This window comes from Thalassophryne amazonica, chromosome 12, assembly GCF_902500255.1.
Source record: "Thalassophryne amazonica chromosome 12, fThaAma1.1, whole genome shotgun sequence".
Taxonomy (NCBI): domain Eukaryota; kingdom Metazoa; phylum Chordata; class Actinopteri; order Batrachoidiformes; family Batrachoididae; genus Thalassophryne; species Thalassophryne amazonica.
The window spans coordinates 47,165,635-47,185,719 of record NC_047114.1 but is presented as its reverse complement, the minus strand read 5'-3'; the positions used below and the strand labels follow the sequence as shown (position 1 = coordinate 47,185,719).

The 20,085-nt window shown below is 39.3% G+C and overlaps 2 protein-coding genes across 2 annotated transcripts in view; both read right to left on the bottom strand.

The window, feature by feature from the left end:
• psmb5 (proteasome 20S subunit beta 5) overlaps positions 1-14,981 on the bottom strand; it is a 31,071-nt gene extending 16,090 nt beyond the window's left edge. Inside the window, exon 1 of the mRNA XM_034183322.1 lies at positions 14,727-14,981. Within this exon, the coding sequence (XP_034039213.1) occupies positions 14,727-14,951 (225 nt within the window). The 5' untranslated portion in view covers positions 14,952-14,981. The remainder of the gene's footprint in view (positions 1-14,726) is intronic.
• A 1,188-nt stretch (positions 14,982-16,169) lies between these two features.
• On the bottom strand, positions 16,170-17,021 carry psmb11a (proteasome 20S subunit beta 11a). Its single transcript, XM_034182573.1, has one exon. It carries the CDS (start codon positions 17,019-17,021, stop codon positions 16,170-16,172), a length of 852 nt encoding a protein of 283 aa, XP_034038464.1.
• Positions 17,022-20,085: the final 3,064 nt, after the last annotated feature.

The window sequence follows — 20,085 nt, the reverse complement described above, 5'->3', positions numbered from 1 at the left end:
ATAATTCCTGCTCATGAAATTCTGCACGAAGATCCCTTGGGATGTTGTTATCATTGTGAAACAAACTATTAAGCATTATACTGAATTTCATTTTTGCCAAAAGTGAAACACTAGTGGTACACCTGACTGTGCAATTACCGTGAAGCATACCATTACACTCAAAGAAGCCTCTCCATTTCTTGGCTCCTTAATGCCAGCTATACTGGCTACAAAATATGTAAATTTGGCATATCTGTGGTAAACAGTTATTGTGGGAGAAACCTCTGAAATCTGAAAAAAAAAAAACATTTTGTGGTCGAATTTTATTAGAACAAAAGCATGCACACTAAATTGGCCATATCTCTGAAACTACTTGGCCTACAGGCCTCAAACCTCAGATTTGTTGTTCTGAATAGTCTGGGAATATTTGATTAAAATTTAAAGAAAATCTGAGACAAAGTGTGTGAGGCCCCTCAAATATTCTTTGAATTGACATGGAATGACCCAAACCTTTCATGATTTTGACAGACTATCACTGATGCAGTTCATAGTGCAATGTAATACAACAGTTAATATTTTATCTTAAGATATTGTGTAAAAAACTGGACAGCTTGTTTTTATTTTTCCATTCAGGACCACAGGCAAAAAGTTCCAAGTTTTTAGTGGTCAATTTGTTTTTAAAAGGAAAGCAAAGAAGAATGTCTTTTATTTTGGGGGGTGATGCAAAAATAATCCTTATCTTAAAAAGTAAACACAAAAATGTAAACAACATAAAACACAAAATTTACAAATATTAAAACAGTTTCCCTTCAAAAATACAAAATGCTCTTGCCTTCAGAACTGGTTTAACTATTCAAAACATTGGTTCCAAATTGTAGTCTTCAGGGTCAACTTGCCACACAGTTTTTCATCTCTCCCTACTCTCCAAAAATGTGATTAGCACATTCATCTGTGCTCAGGAGTCAAGAGAAAAGAGACATCTGACTGAGCCAAGCAATTGCCTTGATTAGTTTCAGACATATAAGTAGGGTGAGGTCAAAAAATCTGCAACTGTCAGACTGCAAGCGCAAACACGTGCACGTGTGGGAGCGGTGGGGGATGTTGGCTCCCACAAACAGAGATCCGGTGGCGCCTCTCCTGGGAAATGTTTTTGAAAACGAGGCACCAAATGGTGCATTTTGAGCATAATTTTAAGGATGAACAGAATAAAAAGTCTATGTTTGATTAAAAATTTTTTGTATTTTACATTTTTACACAGAGTGAGGGTAGTGATAGCAGGAAAAAATTGTACTCATTTCCAACGCACATGAATCTCATGAATGAATGCAAATTCATGAGGCCGAAGAATGAGAATGAGGACAATTATGCAAAATTTGAAAATGCACAGCAACGCATGGTAAATGGATTGAACAATATTCAATTAAACTTATTTGAACTAACATTCAATAATAGAATAATTTGCCATTCATAGCTGTGTAGATTCAAAACAATGGGGTTCTAGATTTTATATCATGAGGTAAAATAATCCATTTCATAACTGCATGCCAGTATTGTTTTATCATGTATCAGTGAGAATGAAACGGCTCAGAAAAAACTAAGCTGTTGCTGAACCAATATGACACCTGAACAACTTGGGGACACAAATCAACACTCGGAATTTAATGGTTTCATTGTCATTTTAAGTAGTTCATAGCCATTTCCAGGTTGGTCACAGAAAAATCAGATTGCATTACATCAGTGGGTGACCGGCTTGTGTAGCACTATCAGATGGAAATCAAATGATCGGTCTTTTAGCAAAAACCCAGTATCAACAGGGAAATGACCACTTTATGAACACAAGAAATCCAGGAAATAATTATTTTTCAAAAATCAATTTTTTTTTTTTTTTTTTTTTTTTTTTTTTTACAAAGAACTGACCGTTGACAGCCTTCTTTGGAGCAAGAAACATCCCTGGAAGGTGTTGCATTGATTGCACAGGCTTTTGGGTAAGTTTGTGTTTCACCATTTTAGCGTGGTCATGGAGTCTGACACCAGATGCATTCAGCTTCCTCACGTAGTCCGAGAAATAATCTCAAAGCTCACCCTTTTCCTCCAGCCGTGACCATTTAAACTTGTTTTGATTATGTCACCAGTTAGCGCAATGTTACACATGTGCACAAGGCCAAAATCTCACATTTCTTCCTACCAAGGAAACATAGCACCGTTTCAAGACATATGAGTCTAAACACTCAAATCGTCTGAAAACGCTGTACTATACAGTGCTGTAACACTTCCACAAAAAAACAATATTGGTGCTGTAAGATCTTAGTGCTGCGTTTGATACCATGGATCATCAGATTTTACTTGATAGGTTGGAGAATCATTTCGGGATTTCTGGAAGTGCCCTTGCATGGTTGAGATCACACCTGTCCAGTCATTCTCACTGTGTTTTGTATAATGATACTATATCTAACCTTAGTGACATGAAATTTGGGGTTCCACAGGGATTCGTATTAAGCACCCTTTGGGCATATACTGCGGTGTTCTGGGATTGCCTTTCACTGTTATGCTGAGGATACTCAATTGTACATGCCGATAACTGCTGGTAATCCTTAGAAGATTCCCTTGCATCAGTGAGAAGCTGAGTTCCTAGCAATTTCTTACTTTTAAACTCTGATAAGGCTGAAATGATGGTTCTTGGTCCAGCAAGACATCGGCATCAATTTGACCAGCTGGCGCTTAGCTTAGGTTTGTTTGTTATATATCATACGGACAAGGTGCGGAACCTTGGGGTGATTTTTGATCCTACATTGTCCTTTGACCTCCACATTAGAGACATTACGAGGACTGCTTTCTTCCATCTGCAAAATATAGCAAAGATTCATCCCATCCTGTCTATGGCTGATGCTGAGACTCTGATACATGCATTTATCTCTTCCAGATTGGACTTTGCAATGTTCTATTTTCTGGTTTACCACAATCCAGCATTAGGGGTCTTCAATTAGTTCAAAATACTGGTGCCAGACTTCTGACACGAAGCAGAAGGACCATATTACACCTGTTTAGCCAACCCTTCATTGTCTTCCTGTCTCTTTGTCGAATTTCTTCACATCTCCGTGTCATCAAACTTCACCAAGTCCGCCATGTTTGCTTTGGTCTTCTTCTTATTTGTTTGTTTTGGTCTCGCACCACGGACCACATCTCGCATCTCGGGTTGGGTATTGTTAAGAAATGATTCGATCCACCGTTATCAACAGTCTTTTTGCTTAACGATTCCCTTATCGGTTCTGGAGAGCGGCCATTGTTTTTGAGGGTCTTTATCGGGAAAATGATAATTTCTCTATGGTGATTGCAGACCCTGCAGCATGTCTGTAATCAACCGCTTCTGCAGAGAGATTGCACTTTAAAGCATGACGCAATGGTTCGATCCGCTGGGTCGTTGGACTTTATCTTAATTTTTCCCCGCTAAAACCCTAAAGAGCATATGCCTGTGAGTAATATATACCCTTTTTATGTTAAACCAACCTGTTATGGTCTTCTGAAACAGTTGATAGATGTAGTTTAAAAACGAGACAGATGCTAACGCGTTAGCATGTCTATGGCGTTTTCAATGTTAAAGTTAGCATTAGCTGTTGGCATTTCAGCACGTTTGTGTGCATTTGTTTTCTGTATAATAATTAATTGTTGTCGTAAAAGAGTCAAATGTATTAAAAATTGTAAGATTTTTTAATTTATTTTTATTTATATATTAATAATAATAATAGCAACAACAACAGCAATAATAGTAATAACTCTTCAGAAGCAGCAAGTCCGCTTCTTAACTCCTCTCAAAGCCATTAAAATACGTCAGTTGTGACTGTGAGTAACTTTTGTACAGATTAAAGTCGCTAAGTGGGATCTCGTCTTGTTGCAGTCAAGAAATGAGAATCGCCCTCCGTTCCATTGGCACAGCTCCAAATGCAGCACGGCTCTCTGCCGAGACAGAGTCCGGTGGGAATTAATAACTTCAAAATGAATCGCCGCTTTAAATAAAATGACACCTCTTTCCAAACGCTGTAATACACAAAATAAACTACAATCGACTAAAACCTTTCTTTTCTTCCCAGAATGAGACGTCCTGCATTCTTTATGAATTAAACTGATGCTGACGTGCAGCACAACTGCAAGAGCCCAGCTCAGAGGTATGGAAAGACATTCATGCCAATAATGTCTTAAAGGAAATGTTTTTGACAAAAACTACAGATTGTTTATTTTTATTTATATTCAGAGATCAAGGAGCCACCATGTAGAATTTATTTAGGTCCAGAGTTTAAGGATCCAGTGACCAATTTCATATTTATTTACGTTAAGACTCAATAAAATGTTGTTGACATAGAAAACCTTTAAAGCCTACTTTTAGTACACAGAAAATTCACAAGCGGTATCAATAAGGGAATTGATAAGGAACCAGCTCGATAAGCGGAATCGACAGATAAAATCTTAATACCCATCCCTAACCACGTTCCATGCTCCTGCAGAATCTCGCGCATATTGAAATATATGTTGTCGATGCACTGGAGCATGCATTTGGCCGTTTCCGCCACCAATCTTTGGCAATGTTTGTTAACATCTTTAAATGCTGCAGGAAATGAAGACAAACAAGACGCAAATCTAACAGAACGCTTTGAAATTCAAATTGAAATATGTTTAAACTACATCCACCCAAACCCGGACAACAACCAGGAAAGAGTTTTGCTAAAGGAATTGGCCAGAAGAGGAAGCTTAGTGATCATGAGTTAAGGGAGAGAGACAGGCTATATGAAAGAAACAAGAGGAAGAGAGGTTTTGTCCCGACCTAACCAAAGAAATGGCCGTGGCTTGGTCATGACCAAGAGAAGAATGAGGTTTTCCGCCAAATCTGCAGGGCCTATACGTCCTATGCTGGCAAGTAAGTAAAGTATATGCTTGGTCCTGGTAGACCCTGGCTGTTTTGAAGCTAGTTTAAAAGTCTAACCAGCTTGCCTTTGTGGAAACCCCACAGTGACAACATTAGCAAAGGAGTCAAGCATATATTTTTTTCAATTTTTCGATCTACGAGGTCTGCTAGAAAACTATCAGAACTTTTTATTTAAAAAGAAAAAAACTATATGGATTTGAATCATGTGTGCTTGCATCAGCCAAGCTTGAACCTTCGTGCGAGTCTTTTCATGCCTGTCGGTTGCGTCATTCTCCTGTGGGCAGGCTTTGAGTGAGCACTGGTCCACCCCTCTCGTCGGATTTTCATTGTCAGGGAAATGGCTGAGCGATTGGAGCAGCGCTGAATCAAATTTTTCCAGAAACTGTGAGAGACAGCCAGGTGGAAACCATTCGGAAGATTCAGATGGCTTTCGGTGAGGATACTCTGGGCGTCACACAGATTAAGGAGCATTACAACCAGATTAAAGACGGCCCACAGCGGCGGAGGGCGCGCCGCGCATCGAGCGGCCATCGACAGGCTGAAACGACCAGATCACTTCCAAAGTGAAGGCTGTGTTGATCCGGGACGTCGTCTGACTTCCAGAGAAATTGCAGAAGAGGTAGACATCAGCACTTTTGCGGCACATTCCACTGTTACAGGAGATTTTGTAATGAAAGACGTGCGGAGGAATTCACGCGTCGGGACGGAGCCGCAATGACGCGCAACAAAAAGCACGTCCATGTTGGAAACCATTCTGAAGATTCAGACGGCTTTTGGTGGCTTTTCAGTCGAGTGAGTATCTGATAAATTGTGTAACAGCTGGGTATGTCACAACTTGTCCTGTGAGACTTCCAACATGGACGTGCTATTTGTTGTGCGCCATTGCGGCTCCGTCCCGACGCGCGAATTCCTCCGTACGTCTTTCATTACAAAATCTCCTGTAACAGTGGAATGTGCCGCAAAAGTGCTGATGTCCACCTCTTCTGCAATTTCTCTGGAAGTCAGACGACGTCCTGGATCAACACAGCCTTCACTTTGGAAATGATCTGGTCGTTTCAGCCTGTCGATGGCCGCTCGGAGCGCGGCGCGCCCTCCGCCGCTGTGGGCTGTCTTTAATCCGGTTGTAATGCTCCTTAATCTGTGTGACGCCGAAAGCCGTCTGAATCTTCAGAATGGTTTCCACCTGGCTGTCTCTCACAGTTTCTGGAAAAATTTGATTCAGCGCTGCTCCAATCGCTCAGCCATTTCCCTGACAATGAAAATCCGACGAGGGGGGTGGACCAGTGCTCACTCAAAGCCTGCCCACAGGCGAATGACGTAACCGACAGGCATGAAAAAAATCACGCATGCGCACGAACGTTCAAGCTTGGCTGATGCAAGCGCACATGATTCAAATCCATATAGTTTTTTAAAAAAATAAAAAAGTCGGATAGTTTTCTAACAGACCTCGTATAACTCCAATCCAGACAAGGCATACATTTTAGTTTTGATATGGACCTACATCTGCATTTTACATTTATGACTGTGAGTTAGCCAACTCTGAGGGTTGCTTAAAAAAATGCCTTCTAAATTTTATGGGAGTCACTTTATTTTTTTACACTTGAGAATGCCCTCTGATAAATTCTATTTTTTTTTTTTTTTTTTTTTTACTTCATGGTCCATAGACTATTTTATGTTTTTTTTTTCTGGATTGGTTTATATTATACAGTCAGTTTTATTTGCAGGACTTCAAGGTGGAATATCATGAACTCTTGCATGCAAAACCATGGGCCAGCGCTCCTACACTGTGGGCCACTAACTTCTAAATTGGTGTATTTGAAACTCACTCCCTTGGAAAGTTCAAGCAGTGCTAAAGACAAAAGAATTTTGTATTTGGACTGAGAACTGCTGATTCAAGGCAGAGAATCTACACAGTCGTAGAGTCATTCCTCAGAAATATGTATGTCATATTAGCATTACAGAAACAATGTGGAAATCAAGAGTTGCCACACCTCACCTTGTCTTCTGCATCTGCCCCACCAACCACCTGTATGTCCTCCCTCACCATATCCATAAACCTTCACTTTGGCCAGCTCCATCTTCAGCATCCTTCTCCTGATTTACCCCACATCCTGGCTCTGAAAATGCCCCAACAACCTCAATCTCACCTCTCTCTGTCTGCAAGTCCTCCTACCTGCACTGTAAACTGACGGCAGTCACAGTTTGCTTTGTAAATAATTTAATTTAATTCAGGTTATATAGCACCACCTAGGGCTGTGCCAAAAATCAAAAGATTGATGAATCGCGATCCACACTGTGCTCGATCTCGACTATAAGAGAAGTGCATTTTTTTACATTTATTGACCAATCAGGTGACAGAAAAACCATGCGGCTGAGAGGAGTTGCCGCCCACTTGTTGAGACAAAGAAAGTGCCTGAGTGAAGTAACCTTGAGACCGTGAGAGGAGGAGTGGATTTTCAGAAAGTGGATTTTCAGAAAGTGGATTATAAACTGAATAATGCAAGAGGAATATGGCGACACTGAAATCCAGAGTGAAGGGGAAGAGATACGTGATCCAGGTACAACAGAGATTGTTGACAGAACTGGCCGAGCTACGTCTGCAATATAGCAGTGGTTTGGTTACTTGCAAACAGACCACCTACAAGCAAAGCCCATTTGTAAAGTCTGTCGTTGCGTAGTATCCACCAAGACGGGGAACACTACAAATTTATTCAATCACTTGCAACGGTATCACCCGGTGCAACACAATAAGTGTTCGGAAAAACAAACCGAGCCCGCTGAAAGTAGCAGTGATGCCATTGCTAGCACAAGTAGCGCTCAACCAAAGCCTCAGCAGACATCGATCACGGCAGCGTTCACAGCCGTCACGCCATACGATAAACATTCAAAGAGGGCAAAAACAACAACGAACACTATTGCATACTGCATTTCCAAGGACATGATGCCAATATCTACAGTCGAAAAGGTCGGATTTAAGAAGTTAATGCGGGTATTGGACAGTAGATACACGCTCCCTGGGAGGAAGTACTTTTCCCAAACAGCTTTGCCGCAATTATATGACATGTCGCGCAGAAGTGGAAAAACAACTACAAAATGTTTGTTACTTTGCAGCAACTACTGACATTTGGTCCAGTCGGACATCGCAGCGCTATTTCAGTTTGACTATCCACTATATCGACGAAAACTGGAGCCTACAGAGTAAATGCCTTCAAACACTCTACTTTCCGGAGGATCACACTGGAGACATCATAGCACAGGGCGCACTCGCTTCCTGGGGGCTGCAGGAGGAGCGCATGGTCTGCATCATGACAGACAACGCTGCCAACATGGTTAAAGCCACGAGGAGTAAAGGCTGGAACAGGATGCAGTGCTTTGGACACCGCTTACACCTTGCAGTTGGTAAGTGAAAGTGTAGAGTGGTATTTTTTTTTTTATTACTAAGTTTGCCATAATAAGAAATTATCATTCTTATTATTAGTAACATTTGTATTGTAGTAATTAGTTTTAGGTTTGTTTTAGGCTTAAATATGTACAGATTTGATTCATATGTAACAAATAAATAAATAAATAAATATTAACCCTTTATCTACGGCGATGGCGCCCATGCCATATTTTCCATATGCGTTTTTTTTTTTTTTTTTTTTACCATAACTCCGCCATAGTTTGTCCAATCTGAATGATTCGAAGTGCATTGTTAAGCTAACACCAAAGGCTTCCCAATGATATATGGTATATTACGGTAAACGTAAGCCTGTGACGTCATCACGCAGAGGAAAAACACGGAAGTTTCACACTAGTGCACCACTGATTCTCATTACCATAAGTTCTCATGTAAGCCCTCAATCTGAAAAATATCAACACTGACAGCAAGCCAAGAACCCGTGTTTTTCAACAGTATGCTATATGTTGCATATATTACGGTAAAGTGCGTTTGATGACTTTTGAAACGAGGGAAAAGTATGAAAAAGAGCGCAAAAGTGACAGAAAAGTACAGAGACAGACAGCAAACATAAATGTTGTAATTTTTGAGGAAAAGGCAGGGTGTTTGTAAAATTGGCTTCTGTCTTCAGCCAGACAGAAACTGTTACAAACAGTACCACACTGACAATGGACTGATGTAGTTTAGATCTAATTTTGATTCTTGGTTATATATTTGTATGTAGTTTGACACTTTATTGTTTTATTAATATTGTATAATTCTGCACAAAATGAGTGATCAAATGAGTTATTTATTGCACATTTTAATAATACAGATAATAATTGATATATTTATATATAGTTTTGCACTTTGTTGTTATTCATATTGTTTGGTTCTGCACTTTAAAATTGGTTACTTTTTTCATATTTTCGCCTTGTAAAATGTTTACTTTTGCACTGTTTCTAATCTGCACTGTTTCTGAATTCTAGACACACAAAATTAATTATTTTGATTGTAAACACTTACAGCTTCCTGTTAAAAATGTGAAATCCAAACTTCCTTTACATAATCATTTTTCACTAAAATAACTGAAAAAAATCAAGTTCGTTTTTGTGTTTTTTCTCATTTTAAATGCTAAAACTTACAAATAATGTGTATAAATAGTTAATCAGGTGTAATATAATTTAAATTCAGGTACTCTTGGAAAAGGGTACCAAAGCACACAAACATAGAACATTATTTCTTAATTTTATTGCTATAATAAAAAATTATAACCAATGGTCCATTTATAGCCTCAATAGGTAAAGGTTCTGTATGAATAAAGTATGCATATTTTTATTTTTTTTTTCTACAGAGGGAAGTATGAAGGACCAAAGGGTGGAAAGAGCCACAGGCGTTTGCAAGACGGTAGTAGGGGCATTCTCCTTCTCCTGGAAACGAAAAAAGGAACTTGCTCTTGCTCAACAGGAATTGAATCTTCCCAGGCACATGCTCGTGACTGAATCCCCAACAAGGTGGGGATCACGAATGGGAATGGTGGCTAGAGTTTTGGAGCAGGAAAAGGCCATAACAAAAGTACTGTCTGCAGACAGAAAAACACGGCACTTAACCTTTTCGTGGCAGGACACTGAGGTCCTTGAAGCTGTCCACAAAGCCCTAAGTCCACTTGTGGAGTTCACAGATGCACTTTCTGGTGAGCATTATGTTTCTGTGTCCTACATTAAACCAGTGCTTCATCTTTTCAATGACGTGGTGCTGAAGATTCAGGATAATGACTGGGATTTAACAAGACACATCAAGAGTACAGTCACAAAATACTTAAATGAAAAATACAGTGACGACTCCACTGATGATCTTCTGAACTTGGCATCACTTGTGGACCCACGGTTCAGAACGAAATACATCCAGGATGTCAAAGTGGAGGCAGTTAAGGCTACTGCTCTTGGACAAATGGTCACTGACCCACTCCCCTCCCCCAGCAGCACAAGAGATACCTCAGCAGCTTCAACACCAGCAAAAATGCCCAAAAAATCTCTGGGGAGCTTCTTTAAAAAATCAGCTCCTCAAACTCCAGCTTCAGGACTGACTGAAGAGCAGGCAGCTGAGACTGAGTTGAAAAGCTACCTCACGGCTCCAGATGTTGACAGCGAAGCAGATCCTCTGGAATGGTGGAAACTGCACAGCCTGACTTACCCCAGAGTCAGTCGCCTAGCCAAGGGCTACCTTTGTATACCTGCAACAAGCTCACCATCAGAGCGTGCCTTCAGCACAAGTGGCAATATTGTCACATGCCACAGAGCAGCCTTAAAACCAGATGCTGTTGACAGACTCGTCTTTCTGGCCAAAAACCTGTGAAGGATGTGTTTTACATTGTGTTTTACTGTTTGCTGTGCACTTTTTAATTTTATAGTTATATTTATACACATTTTTTGTAATACATTTTGTTTACTGTTTGCTGTGCACTTTTTCATTTTATAGTTATAAACACTTTTTGGTAAAGAAACCTGTGAATGAAGAGTTAAGTTTGCATTGTGTTTTACTGTTTGCTGTGCACTTTCATTGTATAGTTATATTTATACCACATATTTTTTGGTAAAGAAACCTGTGAATGAAGAGTTTATATTTACATTGTTTCTACTGTTTGCTGTGCACTTTTTCATTTTATATTTATATGCATAATTATAATAGCTTCAGTGTGTGTTTACAACTTTACTCTTACACAGTTGTTTAATTTCAAGTTTACAGATGTGGCCAGTGCCAGTTTGCACATTTTTATACATTACTATTTTTTATTTTAGTCTTGGTTTGCTGTTTTTAATAACATTGTATGTGCAGGTCACTACAATGAAAAGTTTCATATTTTCATTATTGTACTTGAAATGGCATAGTTAAATTTTCTTGATAATAAAAACCAGAAATCATCTTTTAAAACATCTATGTTGTCTTTTTTAATATAAGTGAATTATAATAAATATTTATATATTTTGAATAAGAATGTTTAAAGATCGAATCGAAAATCGAGATCGAATGATGAGGAAAAAAAAAATCGTGATTCTTTTTTTTACCCAGATTGCCCAGCCCTAGCACCACCTCACAACATAAGTCCCCCCCAAGGCCCAGCCTTATCAACCCTGAACATGACAATATTTGTAATTTGTCCTCTGTACACCACCACATAGATTTGATGACAGAAAGACCCACAAACAAGTAGCAACTGAAGAAGGCTGTGGTAAAAGCCTGGCAAAGCACCTCAAGGGAGGAAACCTGGCAGCTGTTGAATGCCATGGGTTCTAAACACCAGGTAGTCATTGACTGCAAATGGACTTTTAGTTCAGTATTACCCATAGGCTGCTGCTACTTGATACAGTACCATACTAGGGCTGCAGCTATCGAAAATTGTTTGTAATCGAGTATTCTATTGATTATTCTGACGATTAATCAAGTAATCGGATAAAAAATACTTTTGCGTTTTTAAACAACATTAATTGTCCAGGGCTCTCCCTAAGCAATGGCACAATGTCTCTGCGCCAAATTCTTAGTCAATCAGAACAGACACGCACATCCAAGATGTGTAAAAAAAAAAAAGGCAGGCTAGATCATAAAAGAGACAAATATCAAAGCAAAAATCTGCACAACTTGAGCGCTCCCATGCAAAAACTTTTATTTGGACACAAATGGCAAAATGGCTGTGCCAAAATCTATACATTTTGCTGAAATTGCAATGGGATGTGGTTTCTGTTGTTTTTCCCCCAACTTGTAAAATTTAACCTTTTTTTTTTTCAAGGTTGGTGGACTGGGTCCCTGCATTCTTTTTTTTATCCCTTTCTCTGCAATTCAGCAGATGCATTTCAGCTGGAGGTTGAACATGCAAGCCTCGCAGTCAGTTTTTTTATTATTATTTTATTTAAGTTACCGTGTTTGTGAAGCATTGTGTGTTGCCCAAAAAAAGTGAAAATTAAAAAGTGAAACACCCAGTGCGAAACATCAAAACACAGAAGAGTGGACTTTTGCTGAGAGGATCTTTCAGAAACTGTCAGTGTAGCCGGGGACAGAGCTGTGACTCTCACACCAGGCAGGGAGAGAGACAGCAGCCTGCCGCCCAGTCAATAGTCACTCCCCACGTTGAGCGAACCATGTGTTTTTAAAAATAGATAAACACACAGCTTCGCTTTAAATGCGCAGTAAGTCTATTTCAGATGATCAGCGTGGACCCTCTTTCTCTTAAAAGGCTTAATTTTACTCTGTGTCACGTTGGAAAGCAGTAGCTTTAGGCACTAATTTGATTAGCGTTTACACGGCTTATGGGCATGCCTTAGTCGTCTTTTGTTTTCTGGGGACGTTACAGCACCACACACAGGCCTGGCATATGTACTACAACATTAAATGCAGCTTCAAGGTACATTATTTACCTCAAACAATTTTTGTAATCGAATTATTTGAGTTACTCGACTAATCGTTTCAGCCCTATACCATACGCAATAGGGATGTGAATCGTACAACAACTCACGATTCAATTTGATTCCGATTCTTGGGGTGACAATTCAATTCAGAATCGATTTTCGATTCAAAGAGCTCTGAGAAATAGTTATATTACTTAAAAAATGTTTATGTTTAAGAAAATGCAGCTTTACAAGGTTAATCAAGTGATTCTAGATGTACATTTACTTATCTGCTTTGCTCGTTCGGAGTTGACTGGCAGTTTAGCGAAGCGCTGGTCAGTAGTCGGCAGATACCACTGCTCCGCTCCTTTTAGCTCCGGGTGATGACGTAGCATGTGGGCTTGCGGATTTGAAGTGTTTCCGAAGTACTTAACTTTCATTTTGCAGATTTTGCACACTGCATAAGTCATGTCAAGCTCCTTCTTACGCAGCAAAAAATAAAATCCAAAATGCGCCCAAACATTTGCCTTCAGCAAAGACGGTGCTGGCTGAATTAGCTCTTCATCCGCCATGCTCAGCTCACGAATGTTTGAAGCACGCCGGACCCCCGCCCCTCGCAGAGACGCTGTAGTACGGAAGCCGTTGCCTGACAAACAGTACACGCAGCGAGTAAGCAAGGAAATATTTAACAAAATGCTTTTTAAAAATTGATTCTTGGACATTTTGGCTCGATTTAGAATTGTAATAAATAAGAATTGCGATTCAGACATGAATCAATTTTTTCCGACACCCCTAAAATGCAAACTGAGAATTGCTATTATTACAGCACCCACTGTTATTTAAAATACCCAACATCAAAGTTCATACACAATCCTAATCTCAACAATAAGCTTTGAGTTTGAAATTCGGCAACTGCCTCCTGTACAGCTTCAGCACAATATTCATCTTTACCTCATGATATTTATGGCGGTTTGTTTTTGCAATGTGATGTGAGAACATACATACCACAATGGAAACAAGCATTTTTTGCTTTCTTGTGCTATCCGTGTATTTTAATGGGCAATTACGTATGTATTTTGTGCATTATTTTACTAAATAAATTAAATCAATCAATAAATCTACGGGGCCATGTGTCACATGTCATTTTATTAACAATAATCTTTGTATTTATGTATGTTAGCTTGACTAATTACTTGTTTCCAAACGTTGTAATACAAACAAACTACAATCAACTAAAACTTGTTTTTCCTCCCAAAATGAGACATCCTGCATTCTTTATGAATTACACTGATGCTGACGTGCAGCTCGGAAATATGGAGTGACATTCATGCCATTAATGTCTGAAAGGAAATGCTTTTGACAAAAACTACAGCTTTTGTTTATTTCTATTTATGTCCAGAGATCAAGGATCCGGTGACTATGTATAGATTTTGTTGATTTTTATTCATGTCCACAGATAAAGGATACACCATGTAGATTTTATTTAAGTCCAGAGATCAAGGATCTAGTGACCATGTTCAGATTTTATTGATTTTTATTTATGTCCGGAGATGAAGGATCCAGTGACCAATTTCATATTTATTTACTTTAAAACTCAATAAAATGTTGACATAGAAAACATGTAAAACCTACTTTTAGTACAAAGAATACTTACAAGAGATATCGATAAGGGAATGGATAAGGAATCAGATCGAGAAACGGAATCGATAATGGCATCAATATCGATCAAATCTTATCAATACCCATCCCTAGACCTAAATGACACGGTGAGATGCTGAAGAACTTCGCTCGTTCATGTCCGCGACATGTACATATTAATAATATTATTATTATGACATGTCACTGCGCCAAATTAAAATAATCAACTGTTAAAAAAAGAATACATACACAAACTGACAGTGTTGTGGAAGGAAATGAAAATTTACGATGCGAAAGCCGTGTGATGTACATAACGTATGAACGACTATTAGACATGCACTGTAACAATAAAATGTGTGAAGTTTTATAAAGACATGGCGGTGTGTCGCTAGCTTACTTTAAATGCTAAAGTGGTGGTTCCATGGAGAAACTCGATTGCCTTCTCGACGCCTTCTGCGTCAGGAGCAGAAAGCGGAGCATTAAAAGACAAATTCAGAAAATCTCCTGGTGCAGCTTCTTCTCTCACAGCATTATGTTTGAGTCCACAGCCAAAACCAAACTGTCGAGAATTATCGAATGAAAAATCCGCACAATCACTGCTCAACACACTAGCCAGCGCCATGTTTGAAAAAATTTGAGTGACCAGGCAACTTCCGCCGTCAATTTGAGTTCGAAATAGAGTTGTAACGACATAATGGAACAGCGCCCTCTCCTGTTTCGGAAGACTCTTGCATTAGTCACAGCAGACAAGAAAAAAGATCTGTGACCTTACATCATCATATAAACATCACATAAAACTATATTTCAAGGTTACACCATGTTGACACTAGTTTCTGCTGTGTTTATAAACTCCATGTAGCACTGCTCAAAAAACTTCATGGATGTTTATTATGAATAAAACCTTTAAAAATGCAGTAATGAAAATATCTATTAAGTATAAATAAATGAGTAAACTGGATGACTACATGCACCCCTTTCTTACTTTACTTTATTAAGATGAAAAATAAAAGTAATACAATTAAGTAACTAAACAGCCCTGCACCTAAAAAGAAAATTAATGTCATTCATTTCCAAAAAAAAAAATATGACAATGGAAGTAAATTCAGTAATTTTAGTTTTGCTTTATATTCTAGTTTGGGTGATCTAGAACATACTGAAACTCTTCTCTTCTCTTGGTCAATCCAGCATGACACTTAAAATATAAAAAATTTTTATGTGATACATTTTTTTGTGTTTTGTGTGAAACATTATTTTACTAGAGGAGAGATCTCCTGTTATTTATTAGATACATAGATATATAGACAGATAGACGGACAGGCAGACAGAACAGGGGCATGCATAGATAGATGCTGTAAAGGAAAATGGGTTTAGAATAAATTAGGCTATCAGTTTTCTTTATGGAATATATTAATATTAAACATAGTTAATCATTTCATTATTGAGTAATCGCCGCTAACTTTTTTGATGTGTTATGTACCAGACAGGACCCTTACAAAGAAATCAAATAGTTTTAAATAAGATTTTTCATATTTTTTCAATAATAATGCATTTGTTTCATCGCTGAAAGAAAAAAAAATCACATTATTGATGTTACCATTGGAATGACTGAACACTTCCATCCCAGTGATGAGGGAAAGAAACAACAAATGCCACATAAGCCACTAAATAAGAATTTGGCACAGTTTGTTGAACATTTATTTTACCTGCAAAAATGTAAAACCCAATAGAGTGTCTGTGACTTTATATGTGACATGACATTATTTTGAATATTTATTTCCCATAAACACACCACCCATACACACATAAATACTTTGATTAGTCTCATGAAAAGAGGAGTATATTACTTTCTTCTTTCCTCCACCATCGTGGCCTTCTTCTCCATTTCTTGGTAGTACTCGTCTTTCAAATTCTCCCTCTCTCTGCAGCTCCATCCCTGCGCTGTGATGTGAAAAATGTCCACATTGTTTCCAGAGTAGGCATCCCTGTGAGTGGCCCTGAACACAGCTTCTCTAGCCAAAGAAACTGCTTCCTCTTTAGTCAGATGCCTCCTCAGTCCAATATCCAAGACTCCATAAGCATAAGGAGAACCTGATCCCACAGAAAACACATCTCCCTGCAGTCGGGCACCATCACTGCACACATATATCAGCTTTGGCCCATTGCTCTGAGATCCTGCACGTGCTTCTACACTGACGTCTTGGTTGTTGTTCGCTGAGGAGCTGCTCCAAATGTTTGAATCATCGAAAGTCTTGGTGCAGTCAGTGTGGTCTACATCTCTATCCCAGCCACACAGTGTCAGGGCCACGCACACATCAGTCCCTTTAAAGGGGTGCAGCATAAATGAGAGGAGCTTGGCAGCACCACTGATTGACAAGCGTTGTTTGTACCGCAGCTGGTAGAGTCTGATCTCTCTTTTCAAAATCCGCTCCCACAGTGTGCAGTCTGAACCACTACCAGAGGAGGTGACAACTAAATGGGAGTGGATAGGAGTAATCTTATGAACATCTGGGCAGGCAACAAGCCCACCAGCGCTTGCACGTGTGTCTGCAGCAGCAATGACACCATCTTGGAAGATGAAGCCTAAAGTTGTTGTTCCATGACAGAGAGGAAAAGGCCTGTGGGCTGTCCCTGGACGGATTTTTGGGGAGAAGGCAGAGGAAAATTTTGGTAAAGTTGGAATGAAAAAGTGCATTGGGACTCTACTATTTCTTCCACATGGTGTCCCAAAGTTTTCATATCCGGTTGCATGAACAGAAGAATCTGTAACTTCCAAATGTGAAGCCGGATGCACAGCAATTTTCCAAAAGCTAGAACAAATATCTTCCAAAGCCATAGAGGTAAAGATAGTGGATTCCTTGGCCAAAAAGTTAAAATGTGTTGTTGAAGGAAAAGAAGCCCTAATTCAACCAAAATAAAAGGACAGATATTAACAACAAAATAATACAAAGAAACAAGACATAAAAACAGGCAGAAAAAACCTTCCGTTTGTCTTCTCTCGTTCTGTCTCTGAATGAACTGTCTGTTGTCCTTTTATAGAACCCCACAACACAAACAGGCATAGGCCTGCAAGCATTTGAGCTGACAACAGTGAAATTTCATCCTATGATGAAAATAATATCTGGGGAAGCCACTTTCTGCAAAGGTTTTGTATGTTCCGCAGAATGACTGCATCACCTTGCTTTTTATGGGAAGCGTTGCATGTTCTCCTCATGTTCATGTGGTTTCCCTCCAGGCGCTCTGCTTTCCTCCCACTTCCAAAGACAGACAAACAGATAGATAGATAGATAGATAGATAGATAGATAGATAGATAGATAGATAGATAGATAGATAGATAGATAGATAGATAGATAGATAGATAGTCTGACTTTCACAGCATTGGTCACTCAGAGGCCGCCAACTGCAATATGCAAGCTCTTGTGGAGGCCTGTGTCTATGGTTTTGAGCAATTTATGACAAATACCATTGATATTGTGGGTTGTTGTGTGGTGAAATGTCCAAATGAATCATGTAAGACACCTGCTGCAATATTCACACTGAGTGAAATTCTCAGCTTATTTAATGTTGTATGCCAATGGCGTTAGCACTTTTATCAGCTTTCAGTAGCCTTATTTGTTCCCATTAATGCATGATCACAGAGAAAATAAGCAGTTCACAATGTTTATTTAATTTATTTTAATTCAACCTTTATTTAACCAGGTTAGTCCCATTGAGATCGAGATCTCTTTTGCAAGGAGGCTTGGAAAATTATAAAGTTTCCACTTCACCTAACCTGCATGTCTTTAAATGTTTAATGCCTAGACCAAAGCAAACCATTATAAGAACCACCACACAGTCTCCAAAAATATGATTTTAATAAACACACAAACTGAGGTTAGCCTGTTAGCTGGTTTGGAGTCGAAGATAGGGGCATGTTCAGGCTTCTTTGATCACACAGGCTCCATGTCTTTGTCAATTTATGTGTTTGTCCTGACGTAGCCAGTCAACACTGCCCACATGGTGATGCCCAGGTATGTGCTTCATATTAACTCTTCTGGGTCTCTCTAGAAAACTTACAGGTGATGCCATAGGCGTAGGAGGTGGGGTCTATTTGGGGGGGGGCGACACCAAATTTGCCGGAATTTCAGAAACCCCCAGTGGGTTTCTGAAATTCGTGGCTCCTAAAACCATTACAATACATTTATATATATTCGTATATATATATATATATATATATATATATATATATATATTATTATTATTATTATTATTATATTTTTACACAATTATCCTTTATTGATCAAGTTTCATTCATGAAGTCAGTGGTGTGTGTAAGTGAAGAGTTAATGGTCCATGTCCTTGGATGACACAGGCACGGGCAGGAAACATACACCTGTTTATCAACCAAATGTCACAGACAAAATGACAAGAATAACCAAAACCACTTACCTATGGAAGGAAATATTGTCTCCCTTTCCAGCATATTCCGCCTGTTTCTTGATGAGACCAATTGAACTTCTATGCATGTTGCCTCCTGACTTGCCCGGAATTAAAATGGCAACCACGCCTCCTTGCCGGGACACGGCTCAGTGCAAGTGCGGCCTCTAGTACTCATATACAGTGGGGAAAATAATTATTTGACCCCTGTCAGTTTTGCAGGGTTTCCCACCTACAAAGAATGGAGAGGTCTGTAATTTTTTTTATCATAGGTACACTTCAACTGTGAGAGACAGAATCTAAAAAAAATCCAGTAAATCACATTGTATGATTTTTAAATAATTAATTTGCATTTTATTGCATAAAATAAGAATTTGACCCCCTAGAAAAACAGAGCTTAACAATTGGTACAGAAACATTTGTCTGCCATTACAGAGGTTAGATGTTTCCTGTAGTTCTTGACCAAGTTTTCACACACTGCAGCAGGGATTTTGGTCCACTCCTCCATACAGATCTTTTCCAAATCTTTCAGGTTTGGAGTTTCAGCTCCCTTCAAAGATTTTCTATTGAGTTCAGGTCTGGAGACTGGCCAGGCCACTCTAGGACCCTGAAATGCTTCTTACGGAGCTCCTCCTTAGTTGCCCTGGCTGTGTGTTTGGGGTCATTGTCATGCCGGAAGACCCAGCTATGACCCATCTTCAATGCTCTTACTGAGGGAAGGAGGTTGTTTGCCAAAATATCGCAATACATGACCCCATCCATCCTGCCTTCAATACAGTGCAGTCGTCCTGTCCCCTTTGCAGAAGAACACCCCCAGAGTATGATGTTTCCACCCCCATGCTTCATGGTTGGGATGGTTTTCTTGGGGTTGTTCTCATCATCTAAACATGGTAAGTGGAATTGATTTCAAAAAGCTCTATTTTGGTCTCATCTGACCACATGACCTTCTCCCATGCCTCCTCTGGATCATCCAGATGGTCACTGGTGAACTTCAAACGGGCCTGGACATGTGCTGGTTTGAGCAGGGGGACCTTGCTACCCTGCAGGATTTTAAATCATGACAGCATCATGTGTTACTAATATAATCTTTATGACTGTGGTCCCAGCTCTCTTCAGGTCATTGACCAGGTCCTCCTGTGTAGTTCTGAGCTTTCTCAGAATCATCCCTACCCCATAAAGTCAGATCTTGCATGGAATCCCAGACCGAGGGAGATTGACAGTCATTTTGTGTTTCTTCCACTTTCTAATAAATAATCATAACAGTTGTTGTCTTCTACCAAGCTGCTTGCCTGTTGTCCTGTAGTCCATCCGAGCCTTGTGCAGGTCTACAGTTTTGTCCCTG

Excerpts from the sequence above, each read along its gene's own strand:
- psmb11a (XM_034182573.1), bottom strand. The coding sequence starts at position 17,021 with ATGCACTTTTTCATTCCAACTTTACCAAAATTTTCCTCTGCCTTCTCC.